Source organism: Candoia aspera, chromosome 5 (genome assembly GCF_035149785.1).
Source record: "Candoia aspera isolate rCanAsp1 chromosome 5, rCanAsp1.hap2, whole genome shotgun sequence".
In the NCBI taxonomy this organism is placed as follows: Eukaryota; Metazoa; Chordata; class Lepidosauria; order Squamata; family Boidae; genus Candoia; species Candoia aspera.
In genome coordinates, this window is record NC_086157.1 from 112,518,291 (window position 1) to 112,544,745 (window position 26,455).

Below are 26,455 nucleotides of genomic sequence, written 5' to 3' on the forward strand. Positions count from 1 at the left end.
TAATTATGACCAAAATGGTTTTTTACCCCAAAGATACATAAAAAACAATATAAGGACGGTCTTAAATATAATACAGTATGCTCAATTTCATAACGAAAAACAGATTATGTTGTTATTTTTAGATGCTGAAAAAGCTTTTGACAATCTAAATTGGAATTTTATGTTTAAGACTTTAGAATTGATGGATTTTGGCGATATATTTATAAAAGCAATAAAATCAATTTATACATTTCAAAAAGCCAGAATTGTGATCAATGAAGAGATAACACATGATTGTCAAATAGAAAAAGGAACAAGGCAAGGCTGTCCGCTATCTCCTTTATTATTTATATTGGTATTGGAGGTTCTAACAGAAGCTATTAGAAAGGACCATCGAATTGAAGGGATAAAGATTAAACAAGAAACGTATAAATTAAGAGCCTTTGCGGATGATTTCGTTATTATTTTACAAAACCCGTTAATATCAATTGATTACTTATTAAAGACACTACAAGAATATGGAGAATTAGCCGGTTTTAAAATAAATAATCAAAAAACGAAGATGATGAATTTAAATATGCCACAAAATAATCAGAATGTATTAGAAATTAAATCAGGATTTAATAGTGTCAAAAAAGTTAGATATCTAGGGATAGAGATTTCAACCAATACTAGTGATTTATTTCAAAATAATTATGTTAAAGTATGGAAGGAAATTAAACAAGATTTATCGAGGTGGGAAAAATTAAATTTATCACTTATGGGACGAATCTCTGCAATTAAGATGAATATTCTGTCGAAGATGTTATTTTTATTTCAAACTATTCCAATATTTATAACTGATAAAACTTTTAAATTATGGCAAAAAGATCTTTTAAAATTTATTTGGCAAGGGAAAAGACCAAGAATTAAATTTAAATTACTACAAGAAGATAAGGAAAGAGGAGGCTTGGGTCTTCCCGATTTTAGGTTATATTATGAGGCATGTGGTTTATTATAGTTAAAAGAATGGATCACCCTACAAGATTATAAATTACTAAATTTAGAAGGGCATGATTTAAAATTTGGATGGCACGGTTTCTTATGGTATAACAAATTGAAAGTAAATAAAACATTTAATAATCATTGTATTAGATCGTCTATTCTTAAAATTTGGGAAAAATATAAATCTACTCTAACATCGACAATACCACTATGGATTTCCCCACAAGAAGCTTTTGTAAGGCGAGAAACAACAGGAAACTATAAGTGGCTAAAATATTCGGATTTAATAAAATTTGAAGGGACTAAATTTACAATGAAAACAAGAGAAGAATTGGAGAATGAAGGACATTTGTGTCATTGGTTTACATATATTCAATTAAAAGAACAATTTAAAATAGATGCTACAAGTTACAAATTTACAAAAAAACTATCTTGGTGGGATGAACAAATCTATGCTAATAATGACCACATGATCTCTAAAATATATAAAATGTTATTACAAATGAGAATACTAAATGTACAAATTAAGCAATGTATGAATAAATGGGAGAAAAATTTTGGATACAATATCAAATATGATGTTTGGGAAAGAATGTGGACTAAGGGATTAAAATTTACATCAAATTATAATTTAAAAGAAAATTTTTACAAAATGATGTATATGTGGTATACCACCCCTGAAAAATTATCGAAAATGTTTCGAAATACGTCAAATGTCTGTTGGAAATGTAAAAAAGAAATTGGAACTTTATATCATATGTGGTGGACCTGTAAAAAAGCGAAAAATTTTTGGTCATCTATACATAATATAATTTGTAAAATGTTGGCAGTTAATATTGATAAAGTACCGGAACTCTATTTATTGGGCTTTATGAACAAAGTTTTGGAAAAAAACTATGGAAAACTTCTACTGTATTTAATTACTTCGGCCCGAATTCTCTATGCTGCAAAGTGGAAAGAAGAATTAATCCCATCTGTGGAGGAATGGACACTTAAATCCCTAAATTTGGTGCAAATGGCAAAACTAACAGACCAACTAACTGATAAAAATATGGAAGATTTTCAAAAGGATTGGACACCTTTTTTCAAATATGTGGAATGGACTCAAAAAGTTAATATGAATATATAGTATATAGACAGCAAATAGTTTGTTTAATTTCTTATTAGAATTAATGAAGGTAATACTTTAGGATACTACGCTGTACCATCTAGAAAGTTGGAAACTCTAATCTTTCTATTTATTTATTTATTTATTTTTCATCTTATCCCCCCCTTTTTTATTTACTTATTTTATATATATATATTTTCCTTTTTCCTTTTTTTCCCTCTTTTTTCTTCTTTTCTCTTCTTTTCTTTTTTGTATTGTAAGATATTATTGTTTGTATGTAATTCTATGTTTATTTGTATGTAATTTTTGTTTGTATGTAATTCTATGTTTATTAAATAAATTAATAAAGATTTCGGCGGGGGGGGGAACTAAAGCCAACTTGCATGCTCCTATCAGATACGACCAGCTGCTGGGACGCAACTGTGAAAAATAGGGCATTAGACTAGAGGGTCCCTTCTTGAGCCTGGAATTTCTTGTATCAGGGAACAGAAGTAGCAACAACCGCAAAACAGAGCGAAAGCATAATGCAAACTAAATGCTGTCATAACACCAAATTTAATAAAACTGAAAAACAAAAGCCAAGGGTCCTTGGATTTAGCATTTAGAACTTTGAAGCAAATACAGCTGTTATCTCCCAAGAACTGGGAACATGTACAAACTACTCTAACCCCCCGACACTGGACATAAACTAGATCTGTACTGCACTTAAAACCCTAGTAGCTAGAATGACCCTACCTTTATTTTCAGAAATTAATTTTCAATGTTCTTCATGGTACAGTCAATGTTATTCAACATCCTAAGATACTAAAACAAAACAACAACAAAAACTGTTTATACTGTTCCTTTCAGGCAACATTTAGAATTTTAGCCTTGTGAATGAGTCACAAGGTCAGACTTAATTGTCCACAAACCCTAAACCTCTACGTTGCATAGATTCCAGCATGGATGATGAAGGTTTTGATCATTCAAGGCTCTTCCACTATATCATTCAAATGTAGACCGTATTTCCAGATTAACTTTTCATACTGTAGATTGCTGAATGCAAGATGCATTTAGGAAACCAACTGCTGGCCCACTGATGAGATGGGAGGAAGAAATACCACCGAGTTTCTGAAGGAATCAGACAGAGTACAACAGTAACCCACTAATTACTTCTGTTGCCCTTTTTCTGCTTTTTCAGTTGAAGTATTTCCTATATCAGAAGGATAAAGAAGGCAGCTATGCCAAAAAGGCATTTACATAAATGGGAATTCTTAATAGGTTTGTGACTTTCCTGAATTCTTTCCATTTTAGTCGTCAAATGATTGTAGTGACAGAATGCATATTTTTATAATAAGGCCAACCACACAGAAATAAAATTTTGAGTGCACACATTCTAGCTCTGATGACTGCTTCCTTATCTGAGTCACAGCCTTGCTTTGCAAAGGAAAACTGAAAATTTTGGCACTGCCCCCTGGTCTTGCTAATGCATCTTTAGATTTAACTTTCTAATGTGTTGTGCACATTCTACCTAACCTTATACTCTAGCTATCTTAAATTACCTTAAAAATGAGATAGTGAAAAAGTGAAAACTGAAAATTGGATTACCAAATAAAGAAACTCAGGGGTGCAATTATTTCTGAGAATGATCAGTCTATATTCTGTACAGTTCACATGTAAAAGAGTTGAATCATGAGAAGCAAAGTTGCAAGCCAAACTATGGTTTTGGAAAAATAAAGGCAAACATATCCTGGCTTGCTTAAAGCCGGTTCCTAACTACATCCCTCAAAGACTGCAAGCACGTTTCAGTGACTCTGCAAGCAGAATATATTGCTGCAAATTTCCCCCCATTTCTATGAATTCAGGAAAGCTGTAACACTACATTGGTCCAGTTACTGCAAACTTCTAACAGCATTCTGCTACATGAATTTTCTCTGGGGTCTGGAGCAAAGAGAACCACCTCCAGTGCTTTTCTTACATAACACTGCTCCATTAGATGTGAGCGCCTACTCTTGTATGCTACACCCTTAAGAGAGCAACTGATGAGCTGCACCAGCTTTGGGCCATTACAAAATTAAAAACACGGGCAAAAATAGGTGAAAATAGATCCTTAGGTTTTCTGCACCCTTAGATTCTGAAGGCCCATGACTGAAGCAAGCAGCATTTGGGGGAAGAAAATAATATAACACAGCTTACTGATGTTTCTTTCTCAGATCATAAAACCATGCTCATCTTCTTCCAATCCAGCTCCAATTCAGAGTATACAGCCTTGCCTCACTCCTTTGCAAACCTGAGCTAGTCTGTTTCACCATGTTCTGTCCACATTGGAGCTTCCTGACCTGTGTATAGATTTTGCATGAGGACAGTGAGACGTTCTGGGGTTCTCATTTTTCTGAGCCATTCCACAGCTTAACGTGATTGACACAGTCTACAGCCTTTCTATAATCCTGACTTCTTTCTGGTCTTCTTTGTCTAGCGTGCATCAGCAATAATGTCTCACGCTCCTTGGCTTTTCTAAAGCCAGCTGGAACACCTGGCATCTCCCTTTCTGCACGGGGCTCTAATCTTCGTTGGATGATCCTAAGCATTAGTTGCTAGCATGAACTTAAGGATATCCTGTGATCATCTGCACGCTCTGTTAAGTCTCCGTACATATGTAGCCGCTGTTTGGTTGTTTGAAGACAGCTGGTAATGAAGGCAATCATTGGAATGGCAGAAAATGATAAGTCGTTCTCCTGCTTCATTTTGGTACCAATTGAAGCGAATATTTGTAGCTTGGGGTTGAATTGTGGAGTCCTTGGTGCTCTCTGAGCCTGGTTGTTTTCCTGCATTTGGGCATGTCCTTGTGTAACCTTTTATACACTTTTGCTGAAAAGCAGAAGGATGTGGGCAATGTCGCTGCCTCAGCTTTTTAAACCTTTTTTGGTTCACACCCACCTGCCCGAGAATTATATCACAAGGCTTGATGACACCTCCAGTGTGTCTTACGTCACAGAATAGCCAGAAACCCTGGGAAAGGGAAGTTCTGATTTAGCTTTGGCAATCACGAATCGTAAGGATTTTTGCATCTCTGGAAGTAAGACACGAAATATCCGGGTGTGCATGTGTGCCTATGAAGAGCTAGCACAGGTCACGCACAGGAAATCCAAAAGGCCCCAAGTGGAATCTGCATCTTCTTGCCTTTAGCTATAACCCTGGAAATGCTTGTCCAGCTCCTCATTCCAGGGATCGACATGGCTTCTGACTCAGTTTGGTAATCTTAATCCCCACCTTCGTCTCAAAGAGCCACATTACCTGTCAGAGCATTTACCTTGTGTGGTTGTGTATTGTCTTGTCATTGTGATGGAAGTATGGCAGCACTGAGTATTGTTGATTCAGCCTTACAGTCTGGTCCTAAAGTATCGTAATGTAGTGATGTTAGGTCGTATCTGAAGAAATATTGCCAGTAGTTCATATCGAGTACTTCCAGCACCTAAAGGCTTTGTGTATACTGTGCCTGTTGAAAATACTAATTCTTATACTAATTCTGATTATTATTATTCATTATTCTGGCTTACCCACTATTATCTGTTGGCACCTCCTTAAAGAAGCTGTCGTTTTTCTTGGGCTCATATGGTAGCAATGAGGGTCCCAGGAAAATACATGTTTGAGTTAAAGAGGCATCCCTGGTACACCATATCCACTCCACAGCACCCTTCCTGCACTCAAATAGTATTTTTCTCTGAGCACCCAGCTGTGATGCAAGGCCAGGAAAAGGGGTGGCTTTTGAAAGGAAGTGCTAACAGGTGCAGCAAGCACATCCATGTCCCCTCCAAAGCACCTTTTCTGCTTTGGATCAGGATACCCGCACATCGTCATTGTAAATTATCTGTATGTCAGGGCAAAAAAATTGAAGGCCAGGCGAATGGTCATGAGACATTTTATATTGTGGCTGAATAGATATTTTAACCGTGGGCTTGGTATTTTTGCATGACATTCTTGGATAGCTGCCCCAAACAGGGACTGTCTGGAAGGATTGGTATCCTTTGGGCCACGCTGGCTAAGATCAGTAGTGTCCACAGGGGGTGCCGGGGGTGTTCGGCTGACGAAAACAGCAGCATTGGGTCACAATGTAAGCACTGCATGTTAATACATGCATCACGATACCATACATTCATACAAAAGGGGTAGAACTTGCATGCAATGTCACAATGCAAGATCTTGTGGACATCACAGGCTAAGATTTATGGGAATTGAACCTAACGTATCTGGAGGTTGCCTCCTTGGAGAAGAAATCTCTTGGCTGTCCCAACACATCAGAGTAGGTAATCCCAACAGGGTCACCAAGGTATGAAGGTCACCCCATCTGCCAAACAAAGAAGTACCTATATTGGGCAGCAGTGATATAGGAAGATGCTGGAAGCAGAAGATCACTTTAGTGACAGTGACAAAGGCATCATTTCGTATGGCATGGAAGGAGACAGTGGTAAACCACTCCTGTATTTTACGAGAAAACCACATGAATAGAAAATATTAAACAATCAATGATATAGTGCCGAATGACAGACCCCTCAGGTTTGATGGCACACAACAAGCTACTGGGGAAGAGCTGAAGATCTTTTGGAGTATGAATGGTGTTTATGCGCGGAAGTGGAAGAAGACAATAGAATAGGAAGGACAAGAGACCTCTTCCAGAAAATTAGAAACATCAGAGGTAAATTCCAGGCAAAAATGGGTATGATCAAAAACAAAGATGGCAAGGACCTAACAGAAGAAGAAGAGATCAAGAAAAGGTGGCAAGAATATACCGAAGACCTGTATAGGAAGGATAACAATATCGGGGATAGCTTTGACGGTGTGGTCGGTGAGCTAGAGCCAGACATCCTGAAGAGTGAGGTTGAGTGGGCCTTAAGAAGCATTGCTAATAACAAGGCAGCAGGAGACGACGGCATCCCAGCTGAACTGTTCAAAATCTTGCAAGATGATGCTATCAAGGTAATGCATGCTATATGCCTGCAAATTTGGAAAACACAAGAATGGCCATCGGATTGGAAAAAATCAACTTATATCCCCATACCAAAAAAGGGAAACACTAAAGAATGTTCAAACTATCGAACAGTGGCACTCATTTCACATGCCAGTAAGGTAATGCTCAAGATCCTGCAAGGTAGACTTCAGCAATTCATGGAGCGAGAATTGCCAGGTGTACAAGCTGGGTTTAGAAAAGGCAGAGGAACTAGGGACCAAATTGCCAATATCCGCTGGATAATGGAAAAAGCCAGGGAGTTTCAGAAAAACATCTATTTCTGTTTTATTGACTATTCTAAAGCCTTTGACTGTGTGGACCATAACAAATTGTGGCAAGTTCTTAGCGGTATGGGGATACCAAGTTATCTTGTCTGCCTCCTGAAGAATCTGTATAACGACCAGGTAGCGACAGTAAGAACAGACCACGGAACAACGGACTGGTTTAAGATTGGGAAAGGAGTACGGCAGGGCTGTATACTCTCACCCTACCTATTCAACTTATGCAGAACACATCATGCGACATGCTGGGCTTGAGGAATCCAAGGCTGGAGTTAAAATCGCTGGAAGGAACATTAACAATCTCAGATATGCAGATGATACCACTTTGATGGCTGAAAGTGAAGAGGAACTGAGGAGCCTTATGATGAAGGTGCAAGAAGAAAGTGCAAAAGCTGGCTTGCAGCTAAACCTCAAAAAAACCAGGATTATGGCAACCAGCTGGATTGATAACTGGCAAATAGAGGGAGAAAATGTAGAAGCAGTGAAAGACTTTGTATTCCTAGGTGCAAAGATTACTGCAGATGCTGACTACAGTCAGGAAATCAGAAGATGCTTAATCCTTGGGAGAAGAGCAATGATAAATCTCGATAAAATAGTTAAGAGCCGAGACATCACACTGTCAACAAAGGTCCGCATAGTTAAAGCAATGGTGTTCCCTGTAGTAACATATGGCTGCGAGAGCTGGACCATAAGGAAGGCTGAGAGAAGGAAGATAGATGCTTTGGAACTGTGGTGTTGGAGGAAAATTCTGAGAGTGCCTTGGACTGCAAGAAGATCCAACCAGTCCATCCTCCGGGAAATAAAGCCAGACTGCTCACTTGAGGGAACGATATTAAAGGCCAAACTGAAATACTTTGGCCACATAATGAGAAGACAGGACACCCTGGAGAAGATGCTGATGCTGGGGAGAGTGGAGGGCAGAAGGAAGAGGGGCCGACCAAGGGCAAGGTGGATGGATGATATTCTAGAGGTAATGGACTCGTCCCTGGGGGAGCTGGGGGTGTTGACGACCGACAGGAAGCTCTGGCGTGGGCTGGTCCACGAAGTCACGAAGAGTTGGAAGCGACTAAACGAATAAACAACAACTACGAAATCCAATTGGTATTGTCCGATCACTGATTGCATTATAGCTAAGTACTGTTCTTGCCATACTTTTCCTAAGTATGAAAGCAATGCTGTTCTTTTGTTTTTCATGTCCTGAGTAGTAAAGAGTGTGATCTCCTGACTGAAAGTATCCAATTCCAGTCCGTCTCAATTTGCTGATGCCTAAGATGTCAATGTATAATCGATTCATTTCATCTTTCACTGTGCTGAGCTTTCCCGTGTTCATGCTTCTTGTGTTCCATGTCCCCACTTTATTTCTGCCTTTGCAGCTTTGGATTTTCTTTTCTTGCATCATAACACAAGCAACTAGATGTCTTGAAGGTTTAATCTAGCCATATCATAAACACCATTCATACTCCAAAAGATCTTCAGCTCTTCCCCAGTAGCTTGTTGTGTGCCATCAAACCTGAGGGGTCTGTCATTCGGCACTATATCATTGATTGTTTAATATTTTCTATTCATGTGGTTTTCTCGTAAAATACAGGAGTGGTTTACCACTGTCTCCTTCCATGCCATACGAAATGATGCCTTTGTCACTGTCACTAAAGTGATCTTCTGCTTCCAGCATCTTCCTATATCACTGCTGCCCAATATAGGTACTTCTTTGTTTGGCAGATGGGGTGACCTTCATACCTTGGTGACCCTGTTGGGATTACCTACTCTGATGTGTTGGGACAGCCAAGAGATTTCTTCTCCAAGGAGGCAACCTCCAGATACGTTAGGTTCAATTCCCATAAATCTTAGCCTGTGATGTCCACAAGATCTTGCATTGTGACATTGCATGCAAGTTCTACCCCTTTTGTATGAATGTATGGTATCGTGATGCATGTATTAACATGCAGTGCTTACATTGTGACCCAATGCTGCTGTTTTCGTCAGCCGAACACCCCCGGCACCCCCTGTGGACACTACTGATCTTAGCCAGCGTGGCCCAAAGGATACCAATCCATCCAGACAGTCCCTGTTTGGGGCAGCTATCCAAGAATGTCATGCAAAAATACCAAGCCCACGGTTAAAATATCTATTCAGCCACAATATAAAATGTCTCATGACCATTCGCCTGGCCTTCAATTTTTTTGCCCTGACATACAGATAATTTACAATGACGATGTGCGGGTATCCTGATCCAAAGCAGAAAAGGTGCTTTGGAGGGGACATGGATGTGCTTGCTGCACCTGTTAGCACTTCCTTTCAAAAGCCACCCCTTTTCCTGGCCTTGCATCACAGCTGGGTGCTCAGAGAAAAATACTATTTGAGTGCAGGAAGGGTGCTGTGGAGTGGATATGGTGTACCAGGGATGCCTCTTTAACTCAAACATGTATTTTCCTGGGACCCTCATTGCTACCATATGAGCCCAAGAAAAACGACAGCTTCTTTAAGGAGGTGCCAACAGATAATAGTGGGTAAGCCAGAATAATGAATAATAATAATCAGAATTAGTATAAGAATTAGTATTTTCAACAGGCACAGTATACACAAAGCCTTTAGGTGCTGGAAGTACTCGATATGAACTACTGGCAATATTTCTTCAGATACGACCTAACATCACTACATTACGATACTTTAGGACCAGACTGTAAGGCTGAATCAACAATACTCAGTGCTGCCATACTTCCATCACAATGACAAGACAATACACAACCACACAAGGTAAATGCTCTGACAGGTAATGTGGCTCTTTGAGACGAAGGTGGGGATTAAGATTACCAAACTGAGTCAGAAGCCATGTCGATCCCTGGAATGAGGAGCTGGACAAGCATTTCCAGGGTTATAGCTAAAGGCAAGAAGATGCAGATTCCACTTGGGGCCTTTTGGATTTCCTATGCGTGACCTGCGCTAGCTCTTCATAGGCACACATGCACACCTGGATATTTCGTGTCTTACTTCCAGAGATGCAAAAATCCTTACGATTCATGATTGCCAAAGCTAAATCAGAACTTCCCTTTCCCAGGGTTTCTGGCTATTCTGTGACGTAAGACACACTGGAGGTGTCATCAAGCCTTGTGATATAATTCTCGGGCAGGTGGGTGTGAACCAAAAAAGGTTTAAAAAGCTGAGGCAGCAACATTGCCCACATCCTTCTGCTTTTCAGCAAAAGTGTATAAAAGGTTACACAAGGACATGCCCAAATGCTCAACTACCAAACTGACTATCCTTTAAAAGTCCAGTCTAGTCCAGCTGAATCACAGGTGTCAGTACTGTACTGTGGGGTGGGGAGTAAAGGCACAGGGGAGATTTGGATCCAGGAAGTCATAACGGAAGTCAGTCTGGAATTTAACTTCAGATTCTAGGAATAAAAGCAATCTGTGCATATATATCCCTTCAGAATAATACATTATCAGGCAAGGAATGAGGATCACAGAGGAAGGAAGCAGTGAAGAATGGGTATGTCAGATATACTAAAATAGTTATATGACCAGCTACATCAAGACTTTGTCATTTTAACACCTTTCTCGTGAAGGCCCTCTTTGTTGCCTCAATAATATCCCCCCAAGAGGTGGCACAAATCATGGGGCATTCAAAGGATTGGGGTAAATGAAATTGAACACACTGAGAGAGCAACAAGTTCTCCTGCCCTATACTCAGGATGGAGAATGTCAACTGCACCAGGTTAACAATTAGCGTCAAATTTGCATCCTTTTGATGTTTAAAGCATATCTTTTATGCTTTATCTTATAAACAGATACTTGTTTTCTTGTCTCTGGCAACTAGTTTTCTGCTTCAAGATGAGCAGGAAGATTATTCATTTCAAGAAAACAGATTCTGTTTCTTTGGGTCACACCTTGATCAGAAGCACAAAAATTTGTGAAAGAAGCCGGAGATCTGGGCAATGGGTCTAATCAGGTGGGGGGTGATAGGAAAGACATTCTTCTTGAGCTACTGGCGTAGACACACCTGCTAGGCTTAGGTTGCCTGCCACCTTCAGCCCTCTGCGGCTCAGCTTTGAGAAAGTATAATCGGGCCTATCCAGTGGCACACGCCTCACTCTGCCCATGATATGTTTTACAGAGGTGCTAGCTAACTTCTTAGGTGATCTTATATAATAAATTAAGAAAAAGAATTAAAATCAAGAAACTTGTGAGATTTTACAACATTTCACTATCTTGAATGATGTGTGCCTTTTTCATTTTTGGGTTTGGTGAGCAGAATCTATTCGTGTTGCAAGTATTATATTCCTGACCCCAAAACCTGGGATTGATTGATTGGTACTTCAAATTTTGCCATCGCCCATCTCCCCCAAAGAGAACAGTTTACAATAAAACTAGCACATTAAAACAATAACCATAAATAACATCTAAAATATAAATACAGTTACCAAATATAAATATAAAATAAATATAAATATAAAGTCCAAGTGGCCATACGCAGAGACCATGATTCTTATATAAGTTGGGAAAAAACAAACACCAAGTGTTAGTAGCGTGATAGCCATGCTTAAATCATGGGAGAATCTAGCAGGTGTGACCAAGTTCGTTTCCAGATAAGCCATAATCTTGTTTATTACAGTGTCCAGTTGATCACTGCCTGAACCTGTACAAGGACTACACTGATGTCCATTGACTGACTGATTTAAAAGGCTTAGCGGCCGCTTATCTTAGCTGCCACATCTCTGGGTGGCTCACAACAATAATAAAAACCAAAAAACCCAGTAAAACCAGAACTGGTGCTCCAACCAACACTCCCCAACACATCAACAAATACAATCCCTGTTCTTCAGCCTCACTCTATCCCAAGGCCTGGGGGAAGAGCCAGATCTTGTTGGATTGGAGGGGGAAGGGCGTTCCACAGGGCAGGGGCTGCTACAGAGAAGGACACTTCCTGCCAGATGGCAACATTTGAAGGACCTGGAGTGTATCCACCCTATCTAATCTAGTGGGACAGGCAGATACACCCAGGAAGAAGTGTTCCTGCAAAAAAACTGGCCCTGTGCCATGCAAGGCTTTAAAGGTGATAACCAGAAAAAATTGGGAGTTAGTGCAGCTTGAGAAGCAGCAGTGCAATATGGGCAAACCGGGGTGCCCAACACTGTGCAAGCTACCACATTTTAGGCCAGCTGTAACTTCCTGGTGGTCTTCAAAGGCAGCCCCATGAAAAGTGCATTGCAATAGACCAACCAGGAAAGGACCAAGGCACAAGTGGCCATACGCAAGCCCCCCAGTCCAGGAATGGATGTAACTGGCAAGACGAATCTGTGCAAAAGTGCAAATGTTATGCATGAGACAACTGGATAGTAACTATATGGTATGTCTGCATGATAGATGTATGCTTCTAAACATGTACAGATGGCACTGGGGAGAGCAATGCTCAAGTCCACCTTTGGCCAAGAAAGCTTCCTGGGTGACTTCAGACCAGCTACTTGCTTTCAGCCCAACTACCTCACAAGGTTGCTGTTGTGGGGAAAATCCAGAGGAGGGAGTGAAATGTATGCCACTTTGAGTTCCTGGAGGAAAGGAGGAATATAGTGGCAGTCAGTAAATCTATCACTAAAACACTGGTGTCTGTTTGATACTTTGTAACCTTTAACTGGGTGAAACAGTGCATTGTAGGGCAACCATTTTTGAACCCAGGTATCTCAAATGGGCTAAATTACAGAATGCATTCAAAATCCAGGATCCATGACTCCCGTGGAATAGAAATTTGGCAATTGTTATAAAACATGTTATAACATAACACAAAATGTCATAAAACATTTCCTCTGGTGAACACCTGATGCTTGACTGAGCTATTCAGCTCAACACTGGCTACTTTCAAGGCAGAGACATCTCTCCCAGAATTTTTAAGAACTTTTCCAGCGAAGGCAGGACATTAGAAGCTCTGACATTGTTGAAGACACTGAGGAATCTGGTCTGGAAATATCTATGAAACGATGACCCAACCAGTCATCCGTTGTCTAGTAAATAAATAATTTTGGGTGTATCTGAAAACATTGTTGCTGGCAGGGCCCCTCCTCTCTATACTTGATCTCATGCTCCGTCTCGGAAAGACTGTGCAAGACATGAGAAAAAGAAAAAAAACTACAATAAAGGGGCAAGTGAGATAATCAATTTCAGCAAAGGATCGTTACCTTGCCGTGGTGCTGGAGCTTGAGCACCTCAATGATGCCATGAGCTAAACCGTGAAGGGCCACCCAAGACGGGAAGGTCATGACAGAGAGGTCAGACTAAATGCGATCCCTGGGGAAGGTAATGGCAACCCACCCCAGTATTCTTGCCGTGAAAACTCAATGGATCAGTACAACCAGAGATATGTCGGTATACCATCGGAAGATGAGACCCCCAGGTCGGAAGATGGTCAAAATGCTACTGGGGAGGAACAGAGGATGAGTTCAACTAGCCCCAGACGTGATGACGCAGCTAGCTCAAAGCCGAAAGGACGGCTAGCGGCCGACGGTGCTGGTGGTGAACGGCGAATCCGATGTTCTAAGGATCAACACACCGTTGGAACCTGGAATGTAAGATCTATGAGCCAGGGCAAACTGGATGGGGTTATTGGTGAGATGTCAAGATAGACATTTTGGGCGTCAGTGAACTGAAATGGACTGGAATGGGCCACTTCACATCAAACGACCACCAGATCTACTACTGTGGACAAGAGGACCACAGAAGAAATGGAGTAGCCTTCATAATTAATAGTCAAGTGGCTAAAGCAGTGCTTGGATACCATCCAAAAAACGATAGAATGATCTCAATTCGAATTCAGGGCAAGCCATCTAACATCACAGTGATCCAAATATATGCCCCAACCACAGATGCTGAAGAAGCTGAAGTAGAGCTGTTCTATGAGGATCTGCAGCACCTACTGGACAATACACCTAAAAGAGATGTTATTTTCATAACGGGAGACTGGAATACTAAGGTGGGCAGTCAAATGACACCTGGAATTACAGGTAAGCATGGCCTGGGAGAACAAAACGAAGCAGGACATAGGCTGATAGAATTTTGCCAAGACAACTCACTCTGCGTAACAAACACTCTCTTCCAACAACCTAAGAGACGGCTTTATACATGGACTTCACCAGATGGACAACACCGAAATCAGATTGACTACATCCTTTGTGGCCAAAGGTGGCGGACATCTATACAGTCAGTAAAAACAAGACCTGGAGCTGACTGTAGTTCCGATCACGAACTTCTTATTGCACTATTTAGGATCAGACTAAAGAGATTAGGGAAGACCCACAGATCAGCTAGATATGAGCTCACTAATATTCCTAAGGAATATGCAGTGGAGGTGAAGAATCGATTTAAGGGACTGGACTTAGTAGATAGGGTCCCGGAAGAACTATGGACAGAGGTTGGCAGCATTGTTCAGGAGGCAGCAACAAAATACATCCCAAAGAAAGAGAAAACCAAGAAGGCAAAATGGCTGTCTGCTGAGACACTAGAAATAGCTCAAGAAAGAAGGAAAGCAAAAGGCAACAGTGATAGGGGGAAATATGCGCAATTAAATGCAAAATTCCAGAGGTTAGCCAGAAGAGATAAGGAATTATTTTTAAACAAGCAATGTGCGGAAGTGGAAGAAGACAATAGAATAGGAAGGACAAGAGACCTCTTCCAGAAAATTAGAAACATCAGAGGTAAATTCCAAGCAAAAATGGGTATGATCAAAAACAAAGATGGCAAGGACCTAACAGAAGAAGAAGAGATCAAGAAAAGGTGGCAAGAATATACGGAAGACCTGTATAGGAAGGATAACAATATCAGGGATAGCTTTGACAGTGTGGTCAGTGAGTTGGAGCCAGACATCCTTAAGAGTGAGGTTGAATGGGCCTTAAGAAGCATTGCTAATAACAAGGCAGCAGGAGACGACGGCATCCCAGCTGAACTGTTCAAAATCTTGCAAGATGATGCTATCAAGGTAATGCATGCTATATGCCAACAAATTTGGAAAACACAAGAATGGCCATCAGATTGGAAAAAATCAACTTATATCCCCATACCAAAAAAGGGAAACACGAAAGAATGTTCAAACTATCGAACAGTGGCACTCATTTCACATGCCAGTAAGGTAATGCTCAAGATCCTGCAAGGTAGACTTCAGCAATTCATGGAGTGAGAATTGCCAGATGTACAAGCTGGGTTTAGAAAAGGCAGAGGAACTAGGGACCAAATTGCCAATATCCGCTGGATAATGGAAAAAGCCAGGGAGTTTCAGAAAAACATCTATTTCTGTTTTATTGACTATTCTAAAGCCTTTGACTGTGTGGACCAGAACAAATTGTGGCAAGTTCTTAGTGGTATGGGGATACCAAGTCATCTTGTCTGCCTCCTGAAGAATCTGTATAACGACCAAGTAGCAACAGTAAGAACAGACCACGGAACAACAGACTGGTTTAAGATTGGGAAAGGAGTACGGCAGGGCTGTATACTCTCACCCTACCTATTCAACTTGTACGCAGAACACATCATGCGACATGCTGGGCTTGAGGAATCCAAGGCTGGAGTTAAAATCGCTGGAAGAAACATCAACAATTTCAGAAATGCAGATGATACCACTTTGATGGCTGAAAGCGAAGAGGAACGGAGGAGCCTTATGATGAAGGTGAAAGAAGAAAGTGCAAAAGCTGGCTTGCAGCTAAACCTCAAAAAAACCAGGATTATGGCAACCAGCTTGTTTGATAACTGGCAAATAGAGGGAGAAAATGTAGAAGCAGTGAAAGACTTTGTATTTCTAGGTGTGAAGATTACTGCAGATGCTGACTGCAGTCAGGAAATCAGAAGATGCTTAATCCTTGGGAGAAGAGCAATGATAAATCTTGATAAAATAGTTAAGAGCAGAGACATCACACTGACAACAAAGGTCCGCATAGTTAAAGCAATGGTGTTCCCCGTAGTAACATATGGCTGCGAGAGCTGGACCATAAGGAAGGCTGAGAGAAGGAAGATAGATGCTTTGGAACTGTGGTGTTGGAGGAAAATCCTGAGAGTGCCTTGGACTGCAAGAAGATCAAACCAGTCCATCCTCCAGGAAATCAAGCCAGACTGCTCACTTGAGGGAATGATATTCAAGGCAAAACTGAAATACTTTGGCCACACAATGAGAAGACAGGACACCCTGGAGAAGATGCTGATGCTGGGGAGAGTGGAAGGCAAAAGGAAGAGGGGCCGACCAAGGGCAAGGTGGATGGATGATATTCTAGAGGTGACGGACTTGTCCCTGGGGGAGCTGGGGGTGTTGACGACCGACAGGAAGCTCTGGCGTGGGCTGGTCCATGAAGTTACGAAGAGTTGGAAGCGACTGAACAAATAAACAACAAAAATGGTACTACATACTTGGCTGGCATCTGCCTCATTTTTGAGGAAGCCTCCTGCACAGGTTACAATGGCCCAGTGTCCTAACAGCCAGGTACCACGCTGAGACAAGGATAAGGTCTCTAGTGCTTTATTACTGCTACATTAGACAGAAAATCCTAACAAACTGAAGAAGCGTGGGAAAACCCAGACAGACAAACCCCAAAGGTTAAGGCAGGTCTGATCTGTGTCTCTTTGAATGGCTGCTTAACTCCTCAGTACTATGCATGCGTTTTCCCCCCTGGATAGAGGCCCCCTCCTGCTCACCATCAGTACTCATGACATCCAGTCCAGCTTTACTTGGGCTTAAAAATAGTAACAGTAAGTGATAATTGCTGGAGTAAGGTGTATAATATATTACATACAAAACTTCCTCCATTCTCTGCTATTAGTTAGATCTCCCTATCCATATATTTGAGGTTCATCCAATTTCTCAACTCTGCAAGGCAGTCCAGAAATCACAGAGCCTAAGTGCAGCCTGAAGTTAGTCTTGTATGTGTGTGTTTTTGAGTCAGTCAGCACAGACAAGCCTGTGCGGTTTTCTGGGCAACATTTTTCCAGATGTAGTTTGCCACTGCCTTCTTCCTAGGCTGAGAGAAAGGGACCAGCCCAGAATCACCCAGCTGGCTTCCAACATGCCTAAAGCAGGATTAAATCTCCCAGGTTCTAATCCAGCACCTTAATCACTAGACCAAACTGCCTCTCGGTATTAAAAGTAGTACTTACAATTATGCATCTTCATTAAAATATGAAATCGGGGACTCCCCTTGCCAGCTCTGTATTCTCTCAAATTGTTCTTTGTCTTGACTCATTCCAAACACATAATGATTCAACGATCACCTCAGGGAAAACACAAGCTTGCACATGTAGAACTGCCAGTTGCCCAAAAAGCACTTGACATCTTCATCAAGATTACCTAAAAAGATCTGGTTTGTACAATTTGTAGTTTTGCTGTGATGCTCTGATCACTGCAGCCAGCAATCACTAGAAAAAGCCTCTCCGCTATCACTCATTTCACATCTCTGCTTGGAGGTGATTCCTGGAATTAGTGCTCTACCCAGGTTGGCCTCATCTGAGTATAACAACAAACTTAAGATTTGCACAAACCAGACATGGGAGGGCAATATGTAAGGAATGCACAAGCCTGAAGGATTGTCTATGAAAAATAATTTGACAACTTGCTGCTGTGACATCTGTGCTAAGTAAACTGCCTGTACCAATACAGTATCAATATAGTATATGAAATTTCTCTCTCATAATGCCTATACAGGAGCTTTTTCCAAGATGGCATTCTTGAAACAAACTGGATCAGAATTTTCTTGGTGATATCAATGGAAGGCAGGGACAGCAAGGACAGCAATAAAGACAAGGACAGCAATGGAAACAGATATAATATCTTTTGGTAAATATAAGCTGATACAGCTATTTGGAATGTGATTTGCTCCACTGTAAACTATCACACATTATCATCAGCAAGTCTAAGAGACGCAATTTGTGTTATCCCATGAGACACTCTCCTAACCGCCCAGAGCCCCTCTGATGGGAGAAGATGGGCGGTGACAAATTTGATAAATAAAATAATTAAACAAACAAACAAACAAACTTACTTGGGGTATCCCGTACTAACATCAGAACCAGTATAACATAAATATTTGATCCTACTTTTTGGAATGGCTAAATGAAATAATGTTTAGGAATATTTTGCTTTACCTCCTCCTCCTCCATCATCATCAACTTCTTCTTAAGGGGAGGGGGGTCCTAAAAGAATGACTGTGACCAACACCACATATGATAAGGGCAGCCATTGCAGAAGGAGAGCGATGTATGGTATGGTAGCAAAAAACAGGAGGTAGCATCTTTTCCCACAAATTCTATTAAAAGGCTTGCTTTTGTGAGCTCTGCCTCATGAAAGCTTATGCCTGTTAATAAAATTTGTTGCTACCAGACTCCTTCTGATAGTTATAAGAGTGGGTTGCCTTTAATCTGCTTGCTAGTTTGTTTTTAAAAACTCTGAGGAAGATCAGCAAGGTTTAAAAGTAAAAATGTATCAGTGGAATTTCTTAATTTAAAGCACAACTAACTTTAGAACACAGACTAGTTTAGTAATTCAAACATCTGGCAGGATTCAATCAAGCTTTGCTCAGTTAGCATTCTTTTGCAAAAATCTCAGCTGCCAGCTTGCACTAGAAGGTCTTTTCCACCCATGTCCAACCTACAGAAAAACCATTTATAACTCCAAAAGTTGGTATACAGTACATGAGATTCTGCAGGCATTGTTGGATATTGAATCTTGACTTTTTGACTGCTGGGATCATTTGCCCCATTTGTAAATTTTAACCACAGAATTAACCCTCTGTATAATTTAATGGTCCAATTATAGCAAAGACATACAATAAATAAATTTGTTACTCGTGTTGTTATTTTAAGTTTTTAAAGCTGCACTGTCAGAAAAACATAACACAAGTCCCCCATCTCCAGCCCCCAGAGCGAGGGGGTTCAAACTTTTCAACCTTTTTATTCATCTTTCGGAGCATTGGAAGGGATTAAGGAGCAGCACTAACAGAACTTGGCTGATCTCAAAACAATGCTAAGTGGCTCCCATGGATGGGAGACCACCAGGAAATCTACAGAAGGGTAGACTGAGACGGCAAGAAGACATCTGGGAAGAAGACAGCGACAACCCACTTCTGCACGGATGCCAAGAAAACTACACAGATGCAGACTGGAAGCCGCCAGGAGTCAAGTTCAACTTGAGGAGGTCTCCACTCTTTTCTTAAGGGGGCAATCGGTGCCTTGCGCCTTGCAGAAGCTTCAGGCACCCATTTCACCCTTTCAGTCCCCAAACCTCTCCCCCAAAGGGGGATCGCCCCTTCTAGAGGATGGCTCTAGACCTGCCCTGCAAAGTCACAAAGCTGGGGAAAAGGTAAAGCAGACAAACTCTTCCTTCCCAGCACCCCTTCTACCACTATTTGGGGGGAGGCACCCCCGGACAATCCCCTACCTGAGGGGGTGACCACTCCAAAGACGCTCCCTGCCTATGTTCCCCCAACCTTTTCCCAAGATCCCCACGGGCTCTAGGCTTCCACGATGGGGTACGGCGGGCAGTTGCATCCCCCTGTTCTGGAGAGATGGATCGGGAATGGGGGAAAGGGACCCCTAAGCATTTCCTAAGGGGGGCTGGGGGAACTTGCACCCTCAAAAATAACCCGGGGGTCTGCAAAAGCCGGCCCCTTGTCCCCCCTCGCAAAGATTCAATACTTCAAGGGGTGAAGTGGGGTCGGGGGGCTGGGACCGCCCAAGAACTTTATGAGCCCACCCGCCATCACCCCCCCGTCCACGGGGAGGGAGGGCGCTCCCCACAACCTCGGGCGCGGGTCCGCGAGGGAAGGCGCCCCCGGCTCGCCCGCCTCACTCACAGAACTCGGCGACGTAGGAGGAGACGACATAGTTCTCCTCGCACCAGTCGAGGGTGGACGTCGGCGGGCCCCAGTAGCCGGCGCGGTCGCCGGTGGGAGCCATGGCCGGTCGGAGGGCCGAACGAGAAGGAAAGGAAGCGCCTGCCGCCGCATCCGCTCTTCCTTAGAGCCTTCGGGCGAGCTGACCCCGCCTTCCCGCCGGCTTGAGGCGGGGCGGCGGCGGCCCGCCTGCGAGGCCTGGCAGGCCTGGCCTCTACGTTGCCATGGCGATCGACGGCGGACCGCCCGCGAAGCTGGCCGGGCCGGGCCGGGCCTCTACGTTGCCCTAACGACCGGCGGCGGCCCGCCCGCGAGGCTTCAGGGGCTGGGGCTGGGCGTTGTCATAGCGACCGCCGGCGTTCCATCCTCACTGGGTCCCTGAGGGGGCCGTCCTCGTCAAGCGCTCGGCGTCCCAGGCATCCCAGGACGCTAGTTCTCATGGAAGTCTGGGAAAGGCCCCAGAACGCTGGCTGGGGGATTCTGGGAGTTGAAGCCCACCCAGCTTTCCAACTGTCCACCCTCCTTCCCAATTCTCCCTGTCCTCCTTTGTCTGTTCAGGTATCTGATAAGCTGGCAACCTGTTCGGCTATTGAATGAGTGTGCAAACAATGTCCCAATCAAGAAGAAGGCTGTGGGTCTCTCAAGGTTAAAATGCAAGGTTTCAAGGTTCAAGGAAACAATCCCAAAGGTGCCCAGATCATGGCCAGCCTCTGACAATTATTTTCTTTGGAAAAAGTGCAAAAGAAAGTATCATCACTGGACAGACTGCAAGATAATGCTGGTCTACAACAGATGAATTGTTTTTTCCCAGAACCCCCAGGAAGAAATTTGTCCTGCAGACTACCCCAGGGGATGCGGTGATGTGATTCAGTGTGTGACCATGTCTCACTCAAGGGACTGTATCCTGTGAATTTCCGAGGCTGCTATTTGCTACGTGATAAGCCAACTGCAAACATAACCCAGCCATTATCTGAGCATGTTTTGTGAACCAGGCCATTATGTTAAGCCAGTGTTTCTCAACCTCACCACCTTTAAGATGTATGAACTTCAATTCCCAGAATTCCCCAGCCAGCATAGCATGGCTATGGGCTCTTGGTTCCTCTGGTTTCAGGGATTTATCATCTTTAGCTCTGGATGCAACTGCATTTCCCCAGACAGAACTGGTGCACAATTTGGGGGTCCTCCTGGATTCATGGCTCTTGTTTGAGCAACACGTGGCAGTCTTGCCCAGGAGTGCTTTTTTAAAGATCTGTCTTCTGCAACAATTGCATCCTTTCCTGGATTATGCCTTGGTCATTTCTTGAATGGGCTACAGGTAGTCCTTGCTTAATGACCACAATCGAGAATGGAATTTCAGTTGCTAAGCAAAGTGGTCATTAAGTGAATCCAACCCAATTTTACACCCTTTTTTGCAGTGGTCATGAAGCAAATCACCAAGACCGTTAAGCGAGACACATGGTCGTTAAGTGAATCATGCGGTTCCCCATTGATTTTGCTTGCCAGAAGCCAGCCAGGAAGGTTGAAAATGGTGATCATGTGACCACAGGATGCTGCGAGGGTCATAAATGTGAACCAGTTGCTGACTTCTGGTGGGAACATGGTGGACTGAACAGCTGTGCCTGCAAGCTCCGCAGGAGAACTGGCATCGTGGCAGTTTTTTCGGGCTCGGGCTGGTTTCTCCTGGAGCCCAGGAGCATTTCTCTGGATCAAGGAAAATGCTCAGAATTGACCCATTTGTCCTCCAGATGGCAAATTGCAGCCAGGAGATCGTAAACAGTGTTCGCAATCAACGGGTAAGACTTTGCCAGGAGGCTGGGACATCACCATTTCCAAGCCGCGCTGCAGCCTTTAAAGGACATTAAGTCCAGCAACCCCATTTCTAAAGCACTCTATTTATTATTATTTTTTTGAAGTGATTGTACCCTAAGAGAGGCTTTCTACATTAAGGAGAAACGATCTCTCTTGGTGCTTATCGTTATATTTGTGACTGATTTTTTTTTTTTGAAAAAAATCTTTTTAAGCTTTGGATTTTGCTTTCCATCCAACACTAAAGAGGGTTGAGAGTATATTATCGTCTCACTGTTACTATTTTTTGTGCTAATTTTGAAGATTATAGCTTTTTTCCTCCACGTTGAATCTGCCCTTCTAAACTTTTACTTCCCTGCTGCTACTTTCTCTGGGGAACTGACTGTTATCTTATCTTAACGCAGTTTGGAAATTTTCCATTCCTTTTTACTTTTGCCGGTTAAATACCTAGGAGGCAGGCTCTCTCTGACTTCCATCAAGATATTAAAGCAGATAGTAAGCAGTTTTTTTCTGATTCCTGCCAAGTGATTATGCAAGGCATTCAGAACATTGTGGAAAATATGTGGTCTAAAATGTGCTATCTGGTTAAGGATGCTGTAATGGTCATAAATGGGAACTGGTTGCCAAATGCCCAAATTGTGATCACATGACTGCAGGGACACTGCAACGGTTGTAAGTGTGAGGACTACTCTTAAGTAGTTTTTTTCAGCACTGTCGTACGTCCAAACCAACACTAAACGAATGGTTGTTAAGTGAGGACTACCTGTAACACCCATTGCTGCATCCTTTGATTGGTATTTTCTGTGTGCTTATCTTTCTTAAATAAACTGACACCCCCCCCCAAAAAACCCTTCCAGTTTCCAAAATTTTCAGCTAGGTTGGAGAATGCTAATTTAGGGAGAGCTGAAATATACATATTCAAAAGTGCTTGTAGCGAGTTGTAGGAAATTTAGAAGGGGTCCCCATTCCAGGAAGCTACCTGGAATGCTGGGGGGGAATTCTGGGAGTTGAAGTCCACACAGCCTAAAGTTGCTAAGGTTGAGAAACACTGCTATAGCATGATGTCTGGTTAATTATCCACCATTCTTCAAAATGTGCTGAGATGTTCAGCCATGACAAATGCAAGGCTGGACGATCAAGGCCAGGCCAGGAGGGGGCAGTGGATCAACGTCGATCAGACCGTCAAGAAAAGGCATTTGTTTCCAAACCCTACCAGCTGCCAAGACGATGCAGAAACGGAAAACGCATCCAAAGGCATCGTCTTATGCAGAGAAAAGAAAAGATAAACTGAGCTATTGAAAAATGGTCCCCGGCGAGTTCAGAATTCCTAAGCAGAATTTCCCCAAAGGCACCCTAAGCAGCTGAGGATATTTTCACTCCTGTAAAGTAATGAAAGATGAGCGGGTGGCCGTAAAAGAATAGGCATGGTGTGGTTTTATAGGACACCCTGTTTCTGGAAGGAAACGGACATGTTTCTTGAGGAGATGATACAGAAAAGGCCAAAAAGGGACAGCTGCATTCAGACAGCATGCTAAACTGGATGAGTGAAAAATCTAGGGAGGTGCATTGGTACACTTTTTTGGGGTGTGTGTGGCTTAATGTGTTGTGTAAGCCCAGCCCATTTGATTAAGAAACCAAGATCAACACTTACAAGCTTACCATGTTGTATGAATGCATTAGTTCAGTATCGTCTCTTGTAAGAGAGTAAAGCAATGTTTCCCAACCTCAGCAGCTTTAAGATGCTGGCTGGGGAATTCTGGGAGCTGAAGTCCTCACATTTTAAAGCTGCTGAGGTTGGGAAACACTGGAGTAGAGCATCCAAGATTACTATCAAGCCTCACAGCCTGGACAAGATCAAAGAAACTGTCCTAACTGCCAGGAAATGCGCTGAGACAAGGAACTGGTCTCTAATGTTTATTGCTTGTACATAACAGGAATCCTAACAAACTGAAGAAGCGTGGGAAAAACCCAGCCATATAAACCCCAAGGGTTAAGGCGGTCCCGATCTGTGTCTCTTTGAATGGCTACCTAATTCCTCAGTGCTACGCATGCGCTTAACAGTCTGGATGGGAGCCCCCTGCTCGCCATCCTTACTCATGACAAAAACAAGAATTACACAGACTTCAGTAAAGTATCTCACTCCAGCTTTCAGGTCTTGGATCTCTTGGTGGTCTCCTATCCAAGCACTATTCTGGTCACACCCTTACTTTTTCAGGTTCCACTATGATTGGTCAGCTGCAGTGGCCTACTGTGACATTAAGGAAATTGCATTATATTTTATGGATTGACACAATAAAATATGAACTCTCCTTTGAGTCAAGCTTGACTCCTGATGACTTTCGTGGAATTATCCATGTGGTTTTCCTGTAACTATATGGAAGGAGTTTGCAGCTGCCTTTTTCTGGAATTTTCTGGTAGCCTCCCGTCCAAATTCGGATCTGAGGATTGAACAGTGAGATAGATAGATAGATAGATAGATAGATAGATAGATAGATAGATAGATAGATAGATAGATAAAAAAATTATTAAATAACTTTTAAAAGAATAAAAACAATACAAATTTTGGAAGAGAAAAGTAAGGATAATAAAGAAAATTAATAGGTAAGGGAAGGAAAAAAGTGCAAAGAATGGAATGGAATGGAATGGAAAGGAAATTAGAATAGAATAGAATAGAATAGAATAGAATAGAATAGAATAGAATAGAATAGAATAGAATAGAATAGAATGTTATAAAGCAGCAGCTTCCGGTCTTCTTAACAGCAGTTACAAGTACATTTATATTTTGCCCTCTCTCTAAGGTTACAACATAATTTCCTCTTTCCATAGTCTGCCCTTTCTAATCATCAAACCCATAAATCGCAAGTTTGTTTTTTATTTTTCCAGCAAAAAGTCTGTAAGGGGTTGCCAGTCACTAATAAATGGAGTTATTGTCCCTTCTCTAATCAAACAAGTCAATTTTGCCAGCTCTGCTAATTCTGTCATCTTCACCAGAGGCGATCCATTTCCTAACAGCTACAGTACATTGTGTAATTTTCAGTTTGATATGTATTAGAACTGAAAATTGTACAACACTGTGTCTTGGATTAAATATCCAAGGGATTTAATAATAATAAACCCTTTCAGGATTAGCAGCCCAGAGAATGAAATAGAAATAAGTACTTTAATCATCCATAAATAATAACAGTAAGAAGAATACATTAAATGTTTTTGTGATGCTCAAGATCGGGCATTTTCAGCACTGCGGCTTTCATCAAAACCAAAAGAGATTTCTGATAAAATGTGAATCTCCTCCTTTATTTGTAAAACACATTAGAGAATGAGATGAAGCCAGCTGAAATGTAGAATTTTACAAATCTTAGTTTCGGTAAAAGGAAAGCGAGGCACATTTCTCAAAGGATTATTTTTTAGGAAGCAAAAATTGGGGGAAAATATTTGGGTGGGTTGATGATGTGACTAAGGTGTGCGGGACCTATCCAGAGCTGGAATAATTAATTACCAGTTGTGTACAAAATGGGCTTGTTTATTTACAGGCACGTTAGAATATATGCCTGTAAGAATACCAGAAGACTGTCATGAATAATGCTACTGCCCTAAAATTGTGGGTTGATTGTTTGTGTTTTATTAAAGCTTCTTGCTTGGTTTTGATTACTGTAAATTATCTTATGCACTTTGGTAGAAGAGACATTTAGAAGCAGAAATTTAAAAGTAATAGTTTTAGTGTTCCTCCAGTAATACATTCTAAAATCTATGCATCTGTTTCAATAAAAGTTTAATGGCCCACTTTATTGCTCTCATGTGTCGCTCTATCAATTGCATTCTTATATACAATGGCTGAGTATGTGCTAAAATGAGTTTTTTTAACAATACACACACACACACACACTTATTTATTTTTCAAATTTCTATCACCGCCCATCTCCCCCAAAAATGAGGAGAGAGAGATACATTTTAATATAAATTGCAGCATCCACCTGGATTCTTTTTCCAGTACCTTGGCAAAATTGCGATTCACTGCAAAAGTAGAGCGGACAGATTAAGACATTTTAAGGAAGGTCTCATCCTTAATTTGTTTCTTTTGTAGGTCTTCACCTATATTATGTGGGTGAATTTTACTGTGTTTTTTCAAATTTAGTATTATGTATTCTATAGGTCAGTATTAACACTTTATTTTATATTTCTAATTTCATGTCACTTTGATTTGGAGAATATTAATCTGAGGTAGAAACCAAGGCAAGTATTATTTTCTCCATACTGTTTTCCATTTGTTCGTTCATCAGTTTGTCTTTGCTGCTTTAACTTGTGAGCCGCCCAGAGTCGCCTAAGTGAGATGGGCAGCTATATAAATTTAAATAGATAAATAAATATAGTCACCCATATATTTAACTTAAGAAATAGGGCTGGTTTTCAGTGGCTAGCAGTGATTTTCAGAAGCAATATTACATATCTGTAAACTGAAAACAGGT

General features: G+C 41.7%; 1 protein-coding gene across 2 annotated transcripts in view; it reads right to left on the minus strand.

Annotated features, from left to right (window-relative positions):
• ACER3 (alkaline ceramidase 3) overlaps positions 1–20,326 on the minus strand; it is a 59,234-nt gene extending 38,908 nt beyond the window's left edge. The window contains exon 1 of one of the 2 annotated variants that reach the window (XM_063305955.1): positions 20,148–20,326. In XM_063305955.1, coding sequence (XP_063162025.1) covers positions 20,148–20,250 — 103 coding nt within the window. In that variant the 5' untranslated portion in view covers positions 20,251–20,326. The remainder of the gene's footprint in view (positions 1–20,147) is intronic. The other variant, XM_063305956.1, reaches the window with a different exon arrangement.
• Between the last annotated feature and the right edge of the window lie 6,129 nt (positions 20,327–26,455).